Here is a 23,853-nt window from a genome sequence, read left to right on the forward strand (position 1 = left end):
CTGTAGCTGAAAGAAATGCTGGAAGCATGTCGAAAACAAAAATAGTCATAATTCGTATTTGGATGAATGGTCAATTCAGCATCATTCCATGTTCTTGGCTTGCCTGTTTCCACAGTTTCATAGCCGAGTCGGAGCAGTCGAGGGAGCAGTGGGTGCAGGCCATGAGGAACGCCATAGGAGAAGCGCTGTCCAACAGTGAGGTGATTGAGCAGTTCTGGACGGAGCCTAGCAACAGCTTATGCGCCGACTGCGGCGCTCCGAAGCCAGACTGGGCGGCCATCAACCTTTGTGTGGTGATCTGCAAGCAGTGTGCAGGTTGGTTTGGATCCGCTTCAAGTTTTGGATTGTTTTCTATTCGTGTATTCATGTATTCATGTCCTCAATTGAACCGTTAATGTGTTTACTGTTTTGTCTGTGAGCAGCAACATGAGCTAAATGCTTACTGTGGAAAAAGAATGTGCGCCTTCTTTTAATTAATGGGCTTTGCACATCAGAACGTAGAATGTTTTTTGGTCTTTTCCAGGTTCCAAGATTATTTTACAATACATGTACAAGATCACACCACACATTCCACATTGTCAATATTTATTAAACCAATGAATACTAAACAGAGAATCTTTGGAAAAAACTAGATGGGACACATGATAATCTGAAGTAGTTGTTGACTTTATTTGGCTGTGGAGGAATTTTACTCCATTATTCTCACAGCATGGGGCTTTGCAGGCATGTTTTCTATGCACAGCCCTCTGGAGCTCCAACATCAGTTTCAGTCAGGTGGAGTTTAGGACACTGATGGAAGCCTTCCTTTTTCAAACATTGTTCAGATTTGCTGAGGTGTCTGGCATGATCACCGTTTCTGACCTCACTTGGGAAAACTGTCAAATCTCCAACAAAAAGTGTTACATTTTATGGTTAGGAAACTGCAAAATTCTAGTAACGAAACAGAGTGTCATTTATTTTTTGCCACAACTGGAGTAGTGTAATTTGACAAGCCATACTTTGCTTTGTGGCACAGTTAAAATATTTAAAATAAGTCATACATGATCAAGATTTAACTTGCATTTGGATGCTGTAGGAGAACACAGAGGACTCGGTCCAAGTATCTCCAAAGTACGAAGTCTGAAGATGGATAAGAAAATCTGGACAGAGGAGCTTATCCAGGTAAACAAGCGGAAAAGTGTCACAATCATTATTTGAGACTTCATTGTGCTTCATGAGTTTGTCACAAACATAGTCAGTCATTCATTGAGGATGATCCCAATTATTTACACTGTAGATAGTCTGACAAACACTAAATACCTACTTTCTTCGTAAGAGCCCTATATCTCTTGAAAGCTCCCTGGTAATTTGAACTGGACATTCTCAAATGAAGTGAGAAAATGAACCAGCTGAAAATATTTTAGGACAGGATGCCCACCTTCAGTCATTTAGAGCCACTTTCCTGCAATCAGAGGTGTGTTGGAGAAGCGATGCATCTTAAATTTACAGGATTGTAGCGCTGAAGGACTGGACTTGGGCTCCCTTGTTTTAAAGTGACCATAAAACTACCAAATTTTATGGAGCAGTAACTGTTTAGTCATGCAAGTATCAGAAACACGTGTACATGGGAATTGTTAACTTGTTCACTCATGTCGCACGATTTACATGCATTAATAATTAAGTTTTATTTCAGTGGATTGGAAACAGTGAGTAGAGAACAGGTTTACATTACATAAAGAGCTCGTTCCAAGATGAAGCTCAGAGCTCTAAAACTGTTAAACCCATGATTATCTAAATTGTTATTTTTTCTCTCTAAAGTTTCAAATTTAAATGGCTCTATTAATCTATAATACAGGTTTTCCTAAAACTCGGGAATGAACGGGTGAACAGTTTCTGGGCTGCTAATGTCCCGCCAAGTGAAGCCCTGTCGCCGTCTAGCTGCAGTGAAGACAGACGCCGCTTCATCTCTAACAAATACCGCCAGGGCAAGTACAGAAAGTACCATGCTCTGTACGGGAACCAGAAAGAGCTCAATAATGTAAGTTGAAATTACCTTGCAAAGCTTTTGCTTCGTGTATTTCAGCAGGAAGGCTGGTCAGAGTAAGCCATCATTCCTGTTTCATTCATCAGTCTTTGCCTGTAATGGAAAATGTTGGTAATCTTTTGAAAATCTCGTTGGGAGCGTTGGGATGCACTTTTTTTTTTTGTTTTTTTTTTTTAAATATGCACATAGACAACCACCATGTTTGCAAAGCTTTAACTAGATAACTGTGTTGATTCGTCTCATGAAATGTGTTTGGTTGTTTATTTTGGTTAACACAAATTACACACAAGCTTGTTACTTCTTTAACGTCATTGTTGAGATAAGCAAGGAATGACGTAGGCACATCCAAAGCAATACTGGGTTTGGATCTTTAACAGCAATCACAAAGGGACTCCAACCCTCGTCAATAATGAATTGGGTCAATTGGTTACTCTATTTTGCCCTTAAGTGCGCGTGTGTGTATGTGTGGATGGTTGTTTGTCTTGTGTGATGGACTGTCCAGAGTATCTTACTTCTTGGTCAATTGCCACTTGAGACGGGTGCTAGTACATGATCCTGCAAAGACAAACAGGTGTAGTGGATGGATGGACGAAAAGAGAAGGAGCTTCTGGCCAACATCAAGGCATCAACCTGCAAAGTCAAATTTCTTTTAAGTCATATTTGATATATACAAAATTTTTTATAATAAAAAAGGACTAAAAGGTGACGTAGTTATTTTATTGTGCAATAAAATGGCACAATGTACCTGAGAAATACACGATACCGCCCCTTTAAGATGTGGCATATATCTTTTGTTGTTAACCAGCCTGGGGTGTCGAAGGTCACATAGATGAAGCCAACCTCAAAAACGTCTAGTTTCAGCTGGCACCCGTAATATTTTTTTCCTTGTCAAAATAGAGGAACATGTATTCATCCTCTTTTTCCTAAAGATTGATGCTCATCTTTCTTTTACAATCAACAAATAAGAATTAAATGGTTCCTGAAATTGCAACACATTTCCTATTTTAGTTAACTAAAACATTTAGTAAAGTTAACTGTTTTCTAAAAGTCATGTAACAACTGCAGCTCTAAATGAGTTTCATTTTGCCGGATACAGTGCAAAAGCATCTTTTATTGTAAAGGTTGCTGCCCTTTGAGGATTCATGTACATTTGTGAAATTTAGTGTCAGATTAAATTAAACAAAAATGATTTCATACTGGTGAGTGTTGTGTTCTTGCTCCTTTTACCTGGGAGATGATGTTGCAAATCAGCTCGGATATAGAACTGCAGCAATCCTCTCCAGTGACTGTCTTTCTGTCTTTGTGTCAGTTTGAGAAATGACTCTCTGAACCTACAGTCTTCTGTAGGACATTGTGGATTTATGAAGGTTTTTTTGTGGTTTTGCTGAGATTCATGATGTGTGGTCAAAAGTCTTAGCGCTTCAGTTTAAGTTGGGTCTCTTAATCGCGACTTAACCCACATGCAGCAACAAGGTCACACACAGTATGTTGTTGACTCACATTTAACACCTGACTATGAATTATTGTTTTCCCTCCCTAAAGCGTGTATGTGTGTGTATGTGTGTGCGTGTGTGTGTGAGTGAGTGAGTCAGGTGTTTGCAATTTGCAGAGGGAGATAAAGGAAGTTAAAACATTTTTTTAAGCTTCTGGTTCTACTGTTTTTTTCTGTTGATGCAAATTTACACTCTTCTGCATTTTCAAGTAATTCAGCTGAATTGGCTTTTGACAAATGGCTGACAGATATTCTACCTGTTTTATTGCTGTCAAGGCTGAAATACTTGAAATTCTTTAGTCCATCACTTGTTCTTTTCCAATTGGGTGTGTCTTCAGAAAATATTTGTTTTTGGCAACTTTGTAGTTAGGCTGGAAAAGTTTAAGAATAAGTACACAGTAAGTTCAGCATTAAGGGCATTTTATGTAACTATCTGAGTACATTTTACTAAATACAGGTATATTGGTTTAGTCCTGCCTTATTTTACTGTTTCTGTTTTTTCTTTTTTTTTTCCTGAATATGACATCACTACTCACTGATTTAACTGGAATGTGCTCTAACTCCGCCTCTCCCTCCCTCCACTGCTTTTCGTCCTTCTCCTGTCCTCATTGTTTGACTGGAACTGCTCAAGAAAGTTGATCTGCTCCCCATTGGCTTTTTGTCTCATCTGTAAGTTGCTTGTGAACTCTGTCTGATTTAAACTTTTCCAAAAGTGTATTTATAAGAGTTTATTATAAACCTGTTGTTAACGTCTATGAGTTGACAGTTAAAGTGAGCTGTGTCTCAAAGGAACTGAAAACTTGAAGCTAAAATCTGTGCTTGCAGGAGAGGGTAGTGAGAATGTTTAGTGTGCCTGCAGTCTGGTTTCCACACGGTTTGCTAACAATACGAGGATGAATGTCTTCTTAACCAGGGTCGACAGTGTGTTAGTGGACTTTGAGTCTGAATGCTATCTCTGTGAAACTGTTCAAATGCATGTGAGACTGTGGCATAGTTTTGAAGCTGCAACAAAACTGTTATGTTGGTTTGTGCTTGTGAGAGCACAGCATACTGAAGTGATTGTGTGTATTTTCTTCACTGGAGTGGGCTGGGATATGTTAACATGCATATTAATGTGCATGTGTGGGCATGCTTGTGTGCCCCTTTTTTGTTTTAGTGCATGTATACTCATAAGTTAACACCATTTCACTGACATTTGCTCTTTCATAACTGTTTTTTCAGCATGCAGCCAACTATAGATCACTAGTTCAATTAATGTTTCATGCAAGAGTGATTCACTACTAAAAGTCATATCACTCTGCACTCTTTACACAGAGAAGGCCTAGCTCTGTTTTGTCCATAAGGCATCTCTAGCAGAGTTAGATTCCTCAACTAGTTGGATGATTGGGATCTTCAGGAGGAGGAATGGGCAAAAATGGAAGGAAGACGGGGTAAACAAGAACAAGCTTTATGCAGGTTGGTCAGTCAAGTTGTAGATGCTCAGAACGATAAAACCAGATCTGGCTGAAGAAGGTGGAAAAGAAGTCAAAATAAGAGGGTAATTACATACATTTATGGGAAACAGAGGTATTTTATTAGCCTGAGCCTACAGAAGCAGAAAGGGTAAATTTTTTTCACCTGTGGATATTGAAGGTGCCCAGGAGAATGTGTGGTCAATTTGGTTCAGATCTCATCCTTCTGCCGCCGGTCACATGCTCCTTCACAGCGAGGGACTTTCTTTTGGAGATGCTCTCACCCAGTTGGAAGTCTGATGATGTTTGGAGTGTCAGTCTGTGGCTCCCAGGAGGCAGGACAAAACGCAGGAAATTACAGCTGTGTTTTTCTTTGCAACATGTTGGGTCAACCAGATGTTGTGTTGATTGGACAGTCTCCACAAGGCATTTCACGGGAATGCTGCGTCCGCTTGTATTTGCACAGCTCCTTGCAGCGCATGTTTAAAGCCTGACTTTAAAGTTTTGATTTAGTTGCACAGTTTCAGCCAAACCAAAGCTGGGTGACGGCTCTATTGTAAATTTTACCAGTGGTCTTCATCAGTGTGTGGGTAGAAGGATTTAATTTTGTTCTGGATTGAATTCTGAATTCTGAGTGGAGAGCCAATAGCAAAATGAAGCTGAAGAAGGGATGGTCTAACTTCTAAACGTTTTAGAAAACTATTTTGATACTTAGGACACAGGGTGGGGGAAAGCTCAGTGATTAATTTATTGAACTAAATATAAATATGAGCCAGTTCCCCTTTGAAATTGCCGATGCCCAAGATTGGTAAGATGCATGCAAAATAACCAACCGTTGCTACTCCCATTAAGTTATTTATTTGCTTTTATGGTGGTTTGTGTCTCATTAATCCAACATGACACATAGTGAACTACCTGCTTATCTTTCTATGTTCCTTTTCTGCTTAAATGCATACAATGGAGAGAGATATAGTACTTTGTACTGCTAATATATGTTGGTTTTCCCACATGCAGCCAGATCATTCTCTACTGGAGTGAGACGTCAGCTTTCACTTCCACATCACTCAAATTGACAACATTTGCTTGGGAGTCCAGCTGCTTTTAAAGAAATGTCTCTTGTTGCTTTCTAACTGTATTCAGAAAGTGAGTACTTTTTTTAAAAGCTAAAGGTGGCGCTCTTTTGGCCTCCACATCATAGATGTTTGTTTTTCGGAAGTAGAATTATTTGAATAGAGTCAAATTGGTCTTTCATGTAACTAAAGGAAAAGTGTAGTAGGCTTGTTTCAGTTAGTTGAATGGCAGTGACAGCAACATATATAGTCTTAATACGCTGATAAAGTAGTTTGAAGCTATTATAAAGGCTTCAAACTCAAATATTAAACATAGGCGATCGATGAAGACGGAACCACTGAAACAATGATATTATACCAGTGTTATTGGTTACCCAAACAACCCTAACTGTCTTTGAACAGCTAAAGAAATCCCCCATGTGTCTGGCAAACTATTTGTTTTTTGAAGAGGACACATGCTGGTTTGGCATCATTGAGCTGAGAGTCCAATGACAACCATTCACTGGTCTAACATCCTCTTTAGTGTGCTGTTACGTAAACCTTGGCATAGACTTCTTGAATGTACAAAGACAGTCTGTGTCTGAAAATAAACAAAGTCAGAAAAAGTTGTAAACAACAAATGTACAGTATGACACTCAGTTTTTGATATCCTGACCAAGTGAGAACGTATCTACATAACTTTGCTACAAGTAAGAGAACTTGAAAAAGAGCCAAACTTTTTCAAGCTCATTCTTCTGCTGTTTCTTATTGTATATGGGCTGATTTAAACATAAGCAGAAGCAAACAAAGTGCAAAAGGGAAAACCTGAAGTCTGTTCACATCTATGAAATTTGTAATAGTTCCATTTTGTTTACTCTGTGTAAATTGTGTAAAATTATTATTGTGCTTTAATCAGAGCATAATAAGCTACTTTTTCCTGTGACGTCATGCTCTTATGTTGGTTGATGTTTAATTGTCAGCTGTGTATCTGGGGATTAATTTTCAATGTGCTATTTATAGAGTATTAGTGCTCCAAAGCTTGTCAGGTGAATCACCTGAATTAATCAGAAAGTTGGTCAGGCTGTCATCAGTTGGAGCCGCTTGTAGCATTTGACTTGCTAAAGGAACGCGAATCTTGACCATTGCACATAGAGTCTGCATAGTGTGTCATCATATTTAGAAGCATAATTATAAAAACTTACTACATGTTATATTCCCTCTTTAGTAAATTCCACGTTAGTGTTATTTATGCTGTATATGTTGTATGTGTGTTACAAGGCATATTTCACAGAGATTTTTGACATCTCTAAAAACAGATCAGTGGCAGCACAATTTAGCTGTTGATCATATTACTGTAGATATGCTGCAGTGCCAAATGTATCAAAAGGTAATGCTTGAACAGATGCGCAACAGTGTTACAGAGTATTACTATCTGCTGTATAAGCAGGCAATTTTAGTACATTCTCAGCACATTAAATTGTCTTGTTCTTTGACAACAAGACAATTCAAAGTGCTTTACACGATTAAAAGGAAAAGAAAGTGTATAAAGACTCTGCTGGTTATAATCTGAATGTTTATTGTATTTATTAAAACAAACTAAGCCCAGAGGTTGTAAAATATGTGTTTTTATTGGCTTGTTTTTTTGTCTTTGGGGTTGTAAAGTTAGGTTCTCAAAAGAAAATCTGGTTTTCAGTTGGTTTACTGTTGCTAATTTTATAACATTACCTTTTTTTCTGTTTCAGCAAAGTGACTCATTTTCCCATTCAGACTTTAGGATTTCAGACAATTATTTTTTCCCTCTCTGCTGAGATCGCCTTTATATTTATTTCCCCAGCTTTTTACCCTCTCCCTTCTCCTTGTGGTGTTTCTTTTTTTTCTTCATTCTTCTTTTTTTTAAATCTGTCTGTATTTTCACTCCTCCCTTTCTCTGTAAATTGTTCCTGGTGACATAATGCTGGAGCAGGCTTGTGTTGTTCTCATCTGGAGTTGATACACAAGCGTAAATACAGTATATGTGTGGCTGCGTGGGCCTAGTTTCAACATATTGTGTCTTTGAATGCGTTGGTGTCTGTTTCTCTATAGTGAGTTTGCAGCCAAGTATAATCATTGTCTGAATGAAAATGGAAACCTAAATCCTTTCATCTTCTTTTCATGACATTTTCCTTTCTTCTGTTTCCCCTCATCTTTTCGTTTTCTTCCAACTCTGTCCAATGGAGCAGCAAAGGGCAGATGGAGGTCTGTGATTTTTGAGACACACCCAGATAAAAATCTCTCTCTGCCTCTTTTTCTCTCTGGGGAAACTGAGCAAGATTCTTGTATTCCCTTCATCTGTACGTGTGCGTGTGTGTGTGTGCGCGCGTGTGTGTGTGTGCGCACGCTAATACTTTGCTCTGTTTCATTTGGAGCAGATGTTGAAGGGTGAGGTCTTAAACACTCAAACAACCCATTTCCTCATTGTACTTTGCTGTAGTTTGTTCATGTCAGTCAGTCAAAGGGAAGTTGATCGGCTTTATCTGAGCAGCACACTGACCCACATGCACTGCTCTCACACGTGCAACCACATGGAACAGCAGACTGGATTTGATTAGTTTAAAAAGCGCTGTACACAGTTAATATCATAACAATCTCATAACATTATGATACAGTTTTCCATATGTCCAGTGAGTGAGTGTTATTTTTCCATTACAACCTCCACTGAATTACAGTCTGATCATGTTGATCAATTTGGAAAAATCAAAGAAGTCCTCAAAATGGGAAGTATTTACACACTTTTCAAAACTTTTATTCCTTTAGAACTCTCCCTAAATGAGTTAGCAATTTACTAAATTGCTAAGAGAAATTTAGAAAGACCTATATAATAAAATGCATGTTTTTGGACCAGTCAAACAATAGTTTTCTTATAGTTGTAACTTCATCAGACATTGTCACTCACACTCCCACCCATTTCCTCTGGCATATCTGCCAGACTAATGCCAGACCAATGGCCCGCTAATGATGTTACTTTATCTCAAACTATGTTATGCAGACACTCTTTCTGCGCTGATGAAGATTGATTTACCGTGGCATGTCAAATGCTTGAAGTAGCTGCCAAAGCTGTTACGTTACCACGTCTTTTTTTAGAGTACACCAGAATTCTGCTAAACAAATAAATAAACACACTTAAATGTGGTTGAAGTTTCTTCAACACAAAACATGTGTTGCCAGCCCAAAGAGCAGTCTTTTGTTTTTAATCAGCTTTCTCAAGAAAGCATGGGAATTTGAAAACTTCTACTTTTATACTTCAAAATAAGAGTTTCATACCTAAAGACATTATCTTTTATAATCAGAGCATATCAGCAGCAAGATTGTTCTTTTACATTCAACATTCATTCGCTGTCTTGTTATTCAGCACCACCAAAATTACACTCACAAGCAGTATAAAACATATAAAACATTAAGAAAACCCCCCAAAAAACATCAGTTTAAAAAAGAGACAAGCATGAGACAGACTTTAACTTGGCCAGAAATATCATGCTGCTAAACTTTTTGTTGGAGTGATATTGTTTCTAAGTAATGGATTTGACATTTTAGACTTTGCACATCACTTTACTTAGTTAAGATCATAAGATTATTCATGTGGGAGCGGGGAAGACTGGTCTTGAACCTTTACAGGTTCACAGATAATTTTGGTACTTCATATATTTTACTCTTATTTGTATCACCAGCAAGTAACACTAGCAAATATCAGTTTCCTTGATTGTCAGAAACGAGCATCAGACCTGAAATGAATCATCACTGTCAATACAAACCCCAAGTTTGTAGCTATAATTTCTTTGTGCTTCAATGTGTAGTTTTCTTGGGTTGGACCGTTATTCGCCATAAATCATAGTTTAAAACTGAGTCGGTAACTAATCATAGCTGTGTTCCTATGGTAACAATGACCTTTGGGTTAATAGTAGCAGCTTATTTAACATATAATGGAAAGATTTAGTAAGAGGAGAAGGGAGGGAGAGGAAGGAGCGACACTCGCTCCACTGACCAACACTTGTAAATGAATTGCTATTGATCCAAATGGTTCTGAGCATACAGCCACTCAGGTCTTTGTTTACTGTGCTGATAGCTCATCAGCATTCAAAGCAGGTCTTGTGAAATCCTTTTCTTTTCTCCTAACTTCACCATGGTTCAAGTGATCAGTATTATCACTAATTCACTTTATCTATCTTTGCTTATTCCTATTCTAATATTGCTTGCCAGAAAATGTGTCTCCAAACTGCGACTTTGATGGGCTCCATACATAAATGGAACCATTCTTCTATCCATTAAGAACTGAATGACTGATGTATGTGCTGTAAAACCCAAAAGGAACTGTGAAGAAAGCCTGATTTACACACACGCTGTTTGGCAGTTTTATTGTTGCAGTAATGTGGTGTGTATCATGTCGAGTCTCATGAGGATGTGCTCGTCTCCAGATGCCTGACCACAGCTTTTGTTCAGAGTTATATTCTTTTTGTGTCTTCAGGGCGTGTGTTTGTTTGTTTTGTGTGTGTGTGTGTGTGTGTGTGTGTGTGTGTGTGTGTGTGTGTGTGTGTGTTAGGGGTTTTCTTTTGCAATTTTAATCTGTGTTAATTGGTTTGTTTGTCTGGATCTGTGTGCAGAGTTTTAATGGCGCTTAAACATAGGAGAGGCACAGTCTGGATGTGTTGGTGTGTGACGGAGACTTGTGGAATTTCTCAGTCTGATCCAAAACAGCTTATTGGGATTATCCCAAGAGAGACGCATATGTGTGTGTATCTTAGTGCAACTGCATGAATCAGAGGTAACTTCCTGAGATCTTAAAATAAAAATATAAAAATAAATAAAAAAGTAGTTACCAAAATTAATCTGCTTTTATATCTTCGCTTTCTTCGTTTTTCTGGTGTTACTAAAATACCCAGATGTTATCATAGAGTTTCTAGTGTGTTATCTGGTTTTGTTGTGCCATCATAACTTCAAACACATCTTCACGATAAGCTGAGAAAGCAGCTAACATAGTTGTTAAAGGTGGGAAAACCCCCGTCCTGAGTCTTTTACTACGGAGTACTCCAGGGGACATGAGGATTTATTTTTTCTTTTGCGTTCCCTCGCAATACTTTTGCGTCCCCTCGCAAAAGGTTTTGCGTTCCCTTGCAAAACTTATGTGTCCCCTCGCTAAAGGTTTTGCGTTCGGTCGCAATAATCTACTGATCAGTTCATGCGGCATAATTGAATACTTTAAACCATTTTTACGGTGGCCGCCATTCTTTCTGCTTTAATACAAGCTTATAAGGTTTTTCTATGGACTATTGAGTTATTATCGCGGGATAATCAGTCATCTGATTGTGTCTCTGTTGTGTTCGTATCTGAATGGTTTAAATGGCTGCTTTCAGTGCCGTTTCATCTTAGCCTTAACAGACATAAACATGTAGTAAGTGAATCGATTTTCAATCAGTTTTTCGCACCAAAGCGTTAATAATAATAATCACGTTTTATTATTATAAAACACAGCAAACTAATGGTGGTAGAGGGGCTCACTGGGTTAACTCGGGGAATCTCATCTGTCCGTGTATCAATCAACTCCAAACCTCTTCTTTGTTCTGTCACAATTATCGATTTATTAAATTTTTATTATCATGCTCCAAACTTTGCGAGGACTGACCACCCCGTTCACCCGCTTCCTCATAGACACAAAGCCAGCAGCACAGTAACCTTCCCATTAATACTTGATGACAGTCAGGCCACATCGACACGCCCACCACCAGGTGTCAAAGCCGCTGCTTTTGTCATATCAATAACTATTTAATTCATATGGCTCTTATAGAGCCTCAGTGAAAACGTGTTTATTATTATTAACTCTTTGTTGCAAAAAACTGATTGAAAATCGATTTATTTACTGCATGTTTATGTCTGTTAAGGCTCAGATGAAACCGCACTGAAAGCAGCCCTCATTCAGACTTATTACCCTGTGATAATAATTCAATAGTCCATGGGAAGCTTGTATTAAAGCAGAAATTACTGCGGCCACCATAAGAAAGGCTTACAGTATCAATTATGCCGCATGAACTGATCAATAGATTATTGCGAGGGAACGCAAAAGTATTGCGAGGGAACGCAAAACCTTTTGCGAGGGGACGCAAAAGTTTTGCAAGATGACTCAAAAGGAAAAAAAAAAAACCCAATTCCCCATGTCCCCTGGAGGGCTCCGTATTTTACATCAGTTTTCAGTGATTTAGTTTCCTCTGTGCACAAGACTCACTAAAGCTTTTGCTCTTGAATGGACATTCGCTTTGTCAATCTTTTAAAACAATAACTTATCTGAACAATATAATACCACGTTTTGTATCCAGTGAAATTAAAGTGAATTAAATTTTTTGTAAATTGCTTTTTAAATTTTTAGTTTACTTGTTCCAGAAGCGCAAGAAGCCCATGGTCCATATCATTTGAAGAGCAGACTAGGCATTTTTATTACTTGGAGAATGTTGGCATTACTGAGAAGACAGGGTTTTAGTTGTTCTTAAATGAGCATTTCCTTTAATATGCAAGCTAAAAACAACTTTCTTGATCTATGTTCAAGTCACAGGCCAAAGAGATCCAAACTCTTTTAAAGGGAATGGATTTAAATTTCCCAAGTTCTTAAAACAAACACAAAAAACCGCAACTCAAGGACAGGCCAAAATTCAGCATAGTGCAAAAGTGTTCATGATCCTTGAACTTTCTCATGCTCTGCAACTTTACAATCATAAACTTCTCTTTATTGGGATTTTATGTGGAAGACAAGGACACAGAATTGTGTAATTATAATAAAAAAAGGTAATAATTCATGGTCTGAAATTTGGATTTAGCCTGTTTTACCATTTTGTTTTCATCTCTTATCTGCAGTTTATTTATTTACTGATGTGTCTTGGTGTTTGGCTGTCTCCCTCCCTCTGTCTCTCTCCAGGCACTCTGCATAAATGTGCAGTGCAGTGATTTGCTGGAGACGCTGAGCCTGATTTTCTGCGGTGCAGATGTGAATTGTTCAACGGGTATGGCAAATTGTCCGTCCCCTGAGTCCCTAGCCAGTGCACATTCCCAACCTCTGCAGGCTGAGTTAATCAAACACAACCTCAACACAGGTACAGCATTTGATCACTTTCCAGGCATCAGAAACGTGTCAATTTAAAGTTGTAAATACCCATGAAAGTTGAATTGAAAATGAAATTGTCACAGTTGCATTACATGAGGCTGAAATTCCTACTTAACTGATGCATTCTATGTTTGAGTGGGTTAGATAAGAGATGTAGATAAATATGAAGTTATCTGAGTACCTCATAATCATTTCATCTTAAACTGCTATGCCATTTGTGTCAACATCTACAGTTGTGTTTTGGACAAAGATAACAATCTGCGATGAGAGGCAGACTTCAAATTATCTTCAAAGTTTCATCAGTTTTGCAGATAACTGTTCTTTTTCACTTTGCGCCTTTGCATTATTTTGTTTTTATATTGTTTTCAGAGCTGCCCCAGTTACAGACGGAGCCTGATATGGATTTGAAACATTACCCACCGCCGCCTTGCGTCTCTTACGATGGCTACTTGTTCAAAACTGCATCCATGGGGCGGGCTGTGGCGGAGCGCAAAATGAAAGAGGGTATGTGTGAAAAATCTGTGAACCAAAAGGTTTATTAAGTAATAAGTTTGATTTTTGCTATCTGAATATATTTAATTGATGAACAAAGATATTTTATGAACAATCGAATGGGCTAAAAATAAGAAAAGTACTCTTCATGCTGAAAATGTATTATAATGTTTGACATTCTGTTTAGAGTTCAGTCGTCGTTGGTGTATGCTAAATGATGGCACCTTCAGCTACTATGAACACGACAAGAGCACCAATCCCAACGGGACACTTAAAGCATCAGAAATTGTTTGTTTGGCTGTCGATGTGCCTGAGAAACACGGGTAACCGCAAACGTTCCTTTCACATCATTCAGAAATTGCTGTAAATGCATTTTAAACCAGATTCATTTCAATAAAAAAAAACACTGTTGATTGCAAAGGGAAATTAAAATGCAGTTTAAAATTTAGGCGATAAATACTTTGTTCATGAGATGAACATGTTTTGGTCTGAAATGTGCAGACTGACCCCAGAACAGAAGCAAAAGACCCTTACCTGCCTTACATGCCTGAAGCTGGTAAGATAGTGTCATTATCCACGATAAAACAAGTCCTGTTCTGATATGGGCTGAATGACAACTCAGCAAGGAAGAAGCAACATTACTTGCAGAAGCAACATAAAAAGCCTTATTACAGTTTGCAAATACACTACAGGATAAAGACCTCACTTTATTTTTGGAAACTTGTCCTGTGGTCCGATGAAGTTTAGCTTGAAGTGTTGGGCCCTAATGACCAACATTACATTTGGAATAAAAAGGAGGAAGATGGCAAGACTGAGAGCACCATCATAAATGTGAAGTACGTAGGAAGTAGCAGAATCATGTTATGAGGAAGTTCTGAGGAAGGACTGGTGTACTTGATAAAATAGATGTCTCAATGAAGAAAAAACTTTTTGTGGAAATAATTAAGCAACATTTAAAGGCATCAACTAGGAAGTTAAACCTTAGGCAGAACTGGATCTTCCAGACAGACATCAACTTTCATCATACCATCAAAGTAGCTACAAAGTAAATTAAGCACAACAAATCTCTCCAGTTTTGAAGTGGACAAAACAGCGTTCTGATTGCAGTCACACAGAAAATCTGCAAAGCTGGAAAAGTGAGCAAGAGAGCTTACATAACCAGACTCTGTTACGTTTAGTCAGGAGGAACGGGTCAGGATTCCAGCAAGCTATTGTGAGAACCTTTAGGGTGGATAAACAAATTAATGTGTAGCCCAAGTCGTGCAGTTAAGGCAATTCTACCAAAGGCTAAAGAAAAGTAGTCACATTACGCATTTGAAGAAAGTAAAACAAAAGATCTCATACCAGCATTTCGCTGTTAGAAATAATTTTGCTATTTCTAACTGATCTAACATATTTAGTCTGATTTTAATTTCAGACAGCGAGGGGAAACAAGGTTGTGTATTTTTTTTAAACTATATGTAAATGTCTGGTTTCAACAAGTAATTATAGCTTAAACCAAACGCATTGGTAAATATTTTTTTTAGGAATGTTGCAACGACATTATATTTAAAAATATATATAATTCTTTGTCAACTTTCCAGTTCAGGCTAATCAGGAGCTAACCTGGTCATGATTTATAGAATTGGAAACATTTCTTTGCAATAAAATCAGAAAATTGAGTCTTTTTTTTGTTTTTTTTTAAAACAAAAAAAAATTAATCGAGTATCTTTTCTGCCGTTTCACTCATGATCTCTTTGTGAATTACAGGTATGAGTTTACCTTTGAACTCTACTCAGAATCTGAGCGTATTTATCTGTTTGGCACTGATGAACCAGACACCTACAAGGAGTGGGTCAAGTGTATTGCCAAGGTAACATTTCTGCACCACTATGCATAGCCAGCCCTTCCTTTGTCCATTAATTCACCTGAAATGGCAGAGCTCTGATTGGACAGGAAATGTGCAAATCATAGAAGAAAATGGTACCTTGTCAGAAAAAGTGTTTTCAGATAGCATTGTTTAAACATCAAGGCATGGTAAAAGCCCTTCAGAGCTTTTGCTGCTGAAAGCCAGTAAATGTTTCATGCAGAAATCAAGCCATGTGCTAAACTGGGCTATTATTGGAAAATTGGATGTGTCAGATGAGGTCAGGCAGAGAGGAAAAAATGTTGAGGAGCCACATGATCAACGTGCTGTGTATTTTTAACAGCAATACATGTAAGAGTTTTTATCGAACGAGGTATGAGGAAAAAGAGAAATTTGTTATTTCTTTCCAATTCATTTTCTCCCGTCTGCAGACCTTTATCCCAGCCACAGCAGAGCCTTTGCTGAGGCTGAGTTTTGAGCGGATCGGACGGCTGAAGTGTAAAGATGGCTTGAACTTACAGAAATCCAAGGTCGGCTGGTTTGCTCTGGCCGGCTCTACTCTTCATGTTTACCTGGAGAACAGCAAGGGAGAGGAGATCCACTTGCGTAAACTCAATGAACTTTGTAAGTGAGACGTAAGAAGACAAACCTGTAAAGACCCTTTTACTCTATAGAATTAATATATTTGGAACGAGGATGGCGACAGGCTTGTGTTGGTCAGATTCAAAAGTTTTTTTTTTCCCCTTGCAGCAATTCAACAAGACAACGAAGTGTTGGTTCTTGTGGAGAAGGGCAGGTGAGGGCAAGCAGTGGCGTAAATTCCTATTTCAAATTTTCTAATTGCACACACCTTTCTAAATAGAGAAATTGGAGAAACAAGAAAAAATGTTTCTGTTTATATCACCTATTTATTTTACTTCTTTTGCTTGCGTCTCTGTTATTGTTAAGGACTCTGTACATCGAGGGAGAAAGGAAGCTGGACTTTGCCGGCTGGTGTGGAGCTATCCAAGCAGCGGCAGGAAGCGGAGGAGACACACTGAGTCAGCAGCAGCTCACAGACACAGATATACCCGTCATTGTACTCAGCTGCATCGACTACATCACGCAGTGTGGTGAGACGCATCGTTTGGAATTTGTTCAAGTAAAAAAAGATGGAAAAATATAGTTCTGTTGCATCATTATTTCACCATAAAATTAGATTTCTGATAATGAAGAGCTCCAGAAATATTACTTTCTTGGCACTTTGGGTCATGTCTATTTTGGACTTTAACATAACAATGACAACAAGAGGGGGAATGCTTAAGGCTATAAAAGTTTGAAAAGCTTCTGTTCAAATCAAAAGCTGCAAAAATTTCCTCTCAAGACATTTCGATTCCTAAAGTCCTTTTTCCAGAAAAATTAAGCACAGAGAAAACCCTCACGTTTTTGTGAATACCGTTATACAGTGAAAGCATTTTATTTTTTTACAGTGAGAGAATCTCTCTTCAGCCCATGCCTAAAAAAACTATGACTGGATGTACTTATGAATCTGTAGAAATATCTTTAGCTAGATGTTCCTCAGGTAAAAACAGACATCATAAACTTTTTTGAAGGAAGTATTTTATTTATGTCAATACACGTGGTGTGTTTTCTTATTTCATATGATTAATTTCCGTAATTAGTAACCCTGCTGTAATTTCTCTTTGTATTCATGCTAAAAATTGTCTGAAAATGTTTAATCTAAATGTTTAAGTTTGGAAAACAATATTTAATTCTGAAAATTTGATATTTGGACACACACTATAATTCTGAGGAAAAAAAAAACATCCTCATGCATATAATCATTTGCTTAAGTATTTGTACCACTTGATTCCTTTTACATTTCATCTCATGACAGCCGTATTTTTTATTTATTTTTTCATTCATAGACCACAGAGTAGTGTATAGTTGCAAAGTGGAACAAAAAGCATACAATGTTTTCAAAATCCTTTATGAATACAAGTCCTTGAAGTGTACAGTGAACATCAGCGTTCAGGCCTTGCCACAGATTCTCGATTGGATTTAGATATGAATGTTGAGTTATAAATATGCTTTGAACTAAATTATTTTAACTCTGGCTGTATGTTTAGGCTTTAACCTGATGCAAGGTTTTCTTCCGGAATTAGCTTAACTAGCTCCATCTTCACGCCAACTTTGACCAACTTCCCTGACCCTTCTGGAAAAAAAATAACCCCACAGCCTGATGCTGCCCTCACCATGTTTCACTATGGGGATGGTGTGTCCAGAGTGATATACTGAGCTGAGCACCTTTATATACACATTTGCTTTGTCCCCTGCATGGCTGGGAACAAACTTTAACTAGGATTTCTTATTTACAACAATGGCTTCCTTCTTGGTACTAGCATTCTCGCACCTGAGCTGTAGATAGCTGCAGCTCCTACAGAGTTACTATTGTTTTCTGTCACACAAAATCCCAATGAAAAGCACTATTCTCTTAGTTTTACTCCCAGTGTATTCGACTGTTCTGTAGTTATAATCTGCAGTGCTGAGAGAGCCCCACCTGTGTCTGTGAACTCATGTGACTGTAACAAAGGTTCGGTCTGTGGGAGAATCAACCGACCACACGACAACAAAGAAGCTCTGTTCCACCTCCATTTCTCTCCGTTCTCCCTCCACATTTTTCTTTGCTTGTGTTTTGTGTTCTCCATTTTATCTCTCATCTGTAAGGCTTCCTCCCTCCCAACCCCCCAACAGGGAAAACAGATCCCGTTTCCTTGTTCATCTGTTGTTCCAGCTAATGCAATCATCCATTACAACGTGGTCGAGTGCTGCATGTTTATTCATGCTTTCCCACACACTCTCTGTCTCAGCTTACATGAAAGGGGGGGGGGGGGGGGAATTCATGTCATACAGGAATGTTTTTTTCACACAGTTGAGCACAGATTTGGTGAAAACAGATATTTGATGTTGGCTGCTTTTACGAAGCAAACATCAAAGAAGAAGAGCTGGAATATATTATTTTGATTTACTGAAGGCTTTGTTGTGGAAGTGGTAGTTGCACATGTTTTAAATACTGATGTTTTCAGTTAATTCTTTTAGTTTGGAAAAGAACAACAACCAGCTGACTGAGAATAAACTGTTCCTAACACTAGAAACAAATGTTTGACGAGTAGTTAAATCGTCAATTGAGCTTAAGTAGCTTCAGCTTATGGTCGGATGTCACAGTTTTGCACAGTTCTTTGAGCTCAGTTGACTTTTCTTAGCCTGTGCTCAGCCATTTAACTTTTTTTTTTCTTGCCTCTTAAAGTTTGGGAAAGTATAACGCTTGATTTCAATATGATCTGGATGAGAATGAAGGATGGACAAAGGAATATGAAAAGAATACAGATCCTGACTTGGAAATTAAATAATGAATTTCCTAGAATAAAATTACACATATCCTTTTCATTCATTTATATTTAATCGGAGTAAAACTGACAAAGTGTTTGATCTAGTTTGACATGAAAGATGAGTAGGAATCATGCAACTTCAATATAATAAATGCTGTCAGAGGAACAACAGTGTTCATATATATATATATATATATATATATATATATATATATATATATATATATATATATGCGTAGGGTTTTCATACGACTGTTAAATTGTGTTTTATTTCTTCCAGGTATGACATCGGAGGGAATTTATCGGAAAAGCGGCGTGAACTCCCGTGTGACGGCCTTGTGCGACAGATTCCGCCGAGATGCTCGTAGCCTTCGATTGAAGGAGGGAGAGCATCAGGTGGATGACGTCTCCAACACTCTCAAGCGCTTCTTCAGGGAGTTAGAGGAGGGGCTGTTTACATCAGAGTATGCCTACAGCTGGCTCAGCATCACTGGTAATTTGGACACGACGTCGCACATACAACTAGGCTGTGTGAACGATTCAGGACACAGAATATTCCCAATAGACGTAGGCTCTGTGTTTAATCCCTGCTAAATTCCTTCGTTGTACAACGGACATGTTCTCCTTGTGCATGAATCTGTTGTCTCTGGCTTCCACCCAAAGGTCAAAAACATCCGTGTTGGGTTAACTGGATTCACTTGACTATTGTAGGTGTGAATCATGCAGACATGAATGGTCGTCTGTGTCTCTACTGGTGCTGTGATGGACTGGTGATGCGCCCAGAGTTTACTCTGCCTCTCACCTAAACACTGCTGGAGATATGTCACCTTGTAAAAGTATTCATAATCCTTGAAGCTTTTCTGTCATTAACAACCATAAAGTTGAATAAAATTTTGTTAAACTTTATGTGACAAACCAGAACAAAGTAATGCATTATCGTGAAATAGATGGAAAATCTTGCATAGTTTCCAAATGTTTTAAAATAAAATCTGAAAACGGTAGCATGCGCTTGTATTTGGCTCCCTCTGAGTTAATCCTTTGTAGAAGTCCCTATCGCTACAAAGACAGGTGAGGTGGGATAATCTGTCAACAGGACAGCAATTAGACATGCAGTCCACTCATCTATCCTTTGTGGAAGAGAGCATTTGTTGAAAGAAGACCATAAGACATCATGGTGGTAGTTTGACACACGCTTAAAGCAGTGGTTTCCAAAATCCTTAGCTTCTGATCCACAAAGTAACATTCAAAGGCTTGTGACCATTACTGTTGGTTAGTTGTGAAAATATTTTTACTAGGACAACTAATTGGTGCCATGATGAGCAAAAACTGCATAAACAGCCAGTATGTAGCTTTTATCCATTTGTTTTTCGTATTCATTATTGAATACGATCTCAAGACCCCACATTTGTTGATTTGTGACCCCCACAAGCCTCAGCAAATATGTGGAAGACGGTTTTTAGCCTGTATGCAAAGCTCTTGCGTGGCAGTAAACTAATATGGCACATTAACTTCCTCGTAATGTGCCATCCCTACTGTAAAACACTGTGGTGACAACAGGATGCGGTGGGAATACTTTTATTCATCTGGGGCACTCATATTATTCTGAGTCAATGGGAAGATGGATGTGGCTAAATATAGGGGACTGGTTGGGAAAATTGTGTCAAGAGGCTCCAAACCTCTTGAGACTTTAGGAAGGTTAAACTTCCAGCTGGAGAAAAAACTTAAACATGCAGCCAGAGACAAACAGGAGTGCATATGATCAAAGAATGGCCCAGTCAAAGTCCAAACCTAAATTCACATGAACATTTCTGCTAAAACGAGAAAAATTTGCATAAATAAATAAATCAGTCTCCAAATGTGCAAAACTGGTGGAGATTTATCCTGAAATACTTGCTGCTGTAAATGCAGTTAAATGTGACCCTACAAAGTATTAATGCTGTGGAACCGAGTACAATGTAGCCACATTCGCTCCTTTTGACGTCTCTGCTTTCTCTCCCATGTTTTCCAGCCTTACCAGATGAAAATGATAAGATCTCAGAATACAAGGCCCTGTTGGACAGACTGCCTTGCGTCAACAAGGCTACACTACAAGCCCTCATCAACCACCTCTACTGGTAAGAGAGATCAATAGACACCAACTATGAACTTCACTGTGTGTGCGTGCTCAGGTGGCTTATTGTCACTGTTTGTGCTTCAGCGTGCAGCGTTTCTCTGATCTAAATCAGATGAACCTCCACAACCTGGCCATAGTGTTCGGTCCCACTCTGTTCCAAACCGATGGGAAGGACTACACCGCCGGCCGAGCCATAGAGGACCTCATTCAGCACTACATACTCATATTTGAGGCGAGTCTACCACTAAAGGAATAACATGAGGCAGTGACGTTTTTTTTTTTTTTTTTTAGATTCAGTTTCATTCAAACCCTAAAGATCTTTCCTTTTTAAATTACTGTAAGTCCTGTTGCTGCAATTAGTTTTTTAGGGTATGTCTCTAAAATTTTACACATTTAAACACTCATGGTTAGTTTTTCCCCCTTCTTTCCAGTATCGGTTACATATCTCAGTTTTCAAATCCTGCGACAGATTCTTGGTTGGATTTAGGTCTGGATTTCAGAAAAAGATTATTAGACTTTATGCATACTGTTATTGCAATGTTTTTGAAGTTGCATATTGGTAATCTTGTGTTTGTGTGTGAGTGAATGTGTTCATGCTTATTTGGTAGGTGGATGAGCAGCAGCTGGACAAGCAGCTGAAGGAGATCAAAGCCATCATCGACATGACCGATTTGAGAATACGCCCCAAGTTTCCTGTGAGCACCGCTCATTTTTATTCTGATCTCTGCTGCTTTGCTAGGGACTTTCTGCCTCACAGTAAGGCTGTTTTCAAATCTCACATGTCTTGTTATATCTTTATCACCTTCGTGCTGTTCGCTCGCCCATTTTCACAAGCTCAGACTTGGTGGTGCCCTACCAATGTGGAGTTCAAAGTTTAATTTTGACTTGCTTTCTTATCTATTTACACACTTGAAGCACTGCAGATTACCAGTGGAAGTATTGCATTTTTTAGAACTTTTTATTATAAGCCATGTATCATGTGCTTTGGTAGCTTTATAAATAACCAGTGTAATTGCTAAGCAGTTAATGCAGCGTGTTGATGCAACTTATTAAACTGAAGCTAAATTCATTTTAATCACATCTTGATTGCTTCATTTGCTTTACTTGTACTCAGCATTTATTCATCTTATATACATGCTTATGTTGATGCGTTCTGTTGCACTTTATCTGACGTTCTCTGCATGTTTCTGTTTTAACCACATCAGAAACCCGGAGGTAACGGCCACTTCATCTGTACTGTGTATCTGGAGGAACTGAAGGACACAGCAGAGCAGCATGTCAAGGTAAAATGGCTTTAACAACTGGCACAACATCCTATTTTATGATGGTTTAGTGCCCACTTATCTCTCTTTACTGCAATAATAGCTGGCTATGTTAATGAACATTTCAGTCTTTGTTACACTGATTGTAGTTTAACTCTGGTTTTACTCTCCTCTCAGATTCCGGGTTCAATGACTGCAGCAGAGCTGGTGTATGAGGTTTTGGACAGGCGCAACATTCCAGTCAGAGATAAGGATTACTGGAGCTGTTGGGAGGTCTGCGAGGAAATCGGTGAGATAATTGGAAAAGTGACAAGGAAGGGGAGAAAGTGGAACAAATAATGACTTTATTTAATTTTTACGTGTGTGTGTGTGGGGGGGGGGGGGGGGGTGTGCGTGTGTGCGTGTGTGCGTGTGTGTGCGTGTGCGCGTGTGCGCGTGTGAGTGTGTGTACATCAGTGTGGAAAAAATTACAAGGGAAAGTCCATAGAAGAATTTTAGTGAACCTAATTTAAAACCAAATTAATTCTGAAGCGTGTAATTAAAGGGGGCATACAGGGTAATGGAATATTATGTATTTTGCAGGCGCATAGTGCAATTTTGTAGAACAATAAAGTAATCATTTTATCTTCATTTTTGAAGTGCTGTACATATCAAAAACATCTTTAAATAAATTTAATTTTATATCATAACCTCCTACCTTCAGATTATGATTGAACATCACAGTTCTACACAGTTTTGTGAAATCAGTTCTTATCTTTTCAGCCGGGTGACAGTTTGCTGTGCAATCTTTTGTTTGGCTTGGTATGTAGGACTGTGTGGGCCTCTGCCAGGAAGTTTGTTGATGACTTATCAAATGCCAGTAAAACCCAGCTGATTTCCCAGTACGAGTTAGAAATCCAGTTTCCAACTTCCTGTTTCTCCTGTCATTGTTTTCTTAGTGAAATAATTCCTTTCACCATTTTCTGGAATCATTTTGGCTCTAAATCTTTTGCTTTCTCAGAACGTCCACTGCATTATCAGGAGAGAGTCTTGCCCATTCTTCACTCTGCTGGCAATGAGTCCCATCTTCTCATCAAGAAGCAGCCTGCTATGGACGCCATGGTCAACTACCTTGGTAAAGACATAAAGAAAAAAACAGCCTTTCTGTAAATCTCCCAATGTCATTTATGCATAATCAGAAACCCTTGATTCTTCCTCTTAGCCACTAAAGTCGACGTATCCAAGCACGGGATGATGAAATTCAGAGAAGAGCGAAGCATTCTGGGTTTGGGTCTTCCCTCTGGAAATTTCCACGATCGATTTTTCATCCTCAATGTCACCTCTCTCAGAATGTACAAGGATGTCAGAGTAAGAGCAGAGATGCATGAGATAAAAAATGATTCAAGCTTATCCGGATATTCCTTTACAGACACTTAACCTGTTTTGTTCTTTCTGTCAGAGTCACCGTGCAGAACGTGAATGGGTCGTGAAAAACTTGAAGATTTACTTGGGAATCAAGAAGAAACTCCGTCCTCCCACATGGTGAGCAAATGCATGATAACCAAACAGCATATAAACTGGCTTATCTAGAAAAAAAAACACTTTAAGGTAAGGGGAAAAAAAGAGGGATCTCAAATTATTCATCAATGAGCACAAAT

At 38.5% G+C, this 23,853-nt stretch overlaps 1 protein-coding gene across 9 annotated transcripts in view; it reads left to right on the forward strand.

Moving 5' to 3' along the window:
* Positions 1-23,853, forward strand: part of arap1 (ArfGAP with RhoGAP domain, ankyrin repeat and PH domain 1) — a 66,293-nt gene that overhangs the window by 32,670 nt on the left and 9,770 nt on the right. For all 9 annotated transcript variants that reach the window (XM_017308316.2, XM_008425459.3, XM_008425460.3 and 6 more), the window contains 19 exons: positions 116-315; positions 1,076-1,161; positions 1,835-2,017; positions 12,950-13,124; positions 13,505-13,639; positions 13,815-13,950; positions 15,377-15,479; positions 15,905-16,097; positions 16,224-16,269; positions 16,422-16,585; positions 19,122-19,334; positions 20,850-20,955; positions 21,039-21,186; positions 21,563-21,649; positions 22,160-22,237; positions 22,394-22,505; positions 23,217-23,330; positions 23,418-23,563; positions 23,655-23,737. In XM_017308316.2, coding sequence (XP_017163805.2) covers positions 116-315; positions 1,076-1,161; positions 1,835-2,017; positions 12,950-13,124; positions 13,505-13,639; positions 13,815-13,950; positions 15,377-15,479; positions 15,905-16,097; positions 16,224-16,269; positions 16,422-16,585; positions 19,122-19,334; positions 20,850-20,955; positions 21,039-21,186; positions 21,563-21,649; positions 22,160-22,237; positions 22,394-22,505; positions 23,217-23,330; positions 23,418-23,563; positions 23,655-23,737 — 2,508 coding nt within the window. The remainder of the gene's footprint in view (positions 1-115; positions 316-1,075; positions 1,162-1,834; positions 2,018-12,949; positions 13,125-13,504; positions 13,640-13,814; positions 13,951-15,376; positions 15,480-15,904; positions 16,098-16,223; positions 16,270-16,421; positions 16,586-19,121; positions 19,335-20,849; positions 20,956-21,038; positions 21,187-21,562; positions 21,650-22,159; positions 22,238-22,393; positions 22,506-23,216; positions 23,331-23,417; positions 23,564-23,654; positions 23,738-23,853) is intronic.

Source organism: Poecilia reticulata, chromosome 13, assembly GCF_904066995.2.
Source record: "Poecilia reticulata chromosome 13, P_reticulata-male-v2, whole genome shotgun sequence".
NCBI lineage: Eukaryota > Metazoa > Chordata > Actinopteri > Cyprinodontiformes > Poeciliidae > Poecilia > Poecilia reticulata.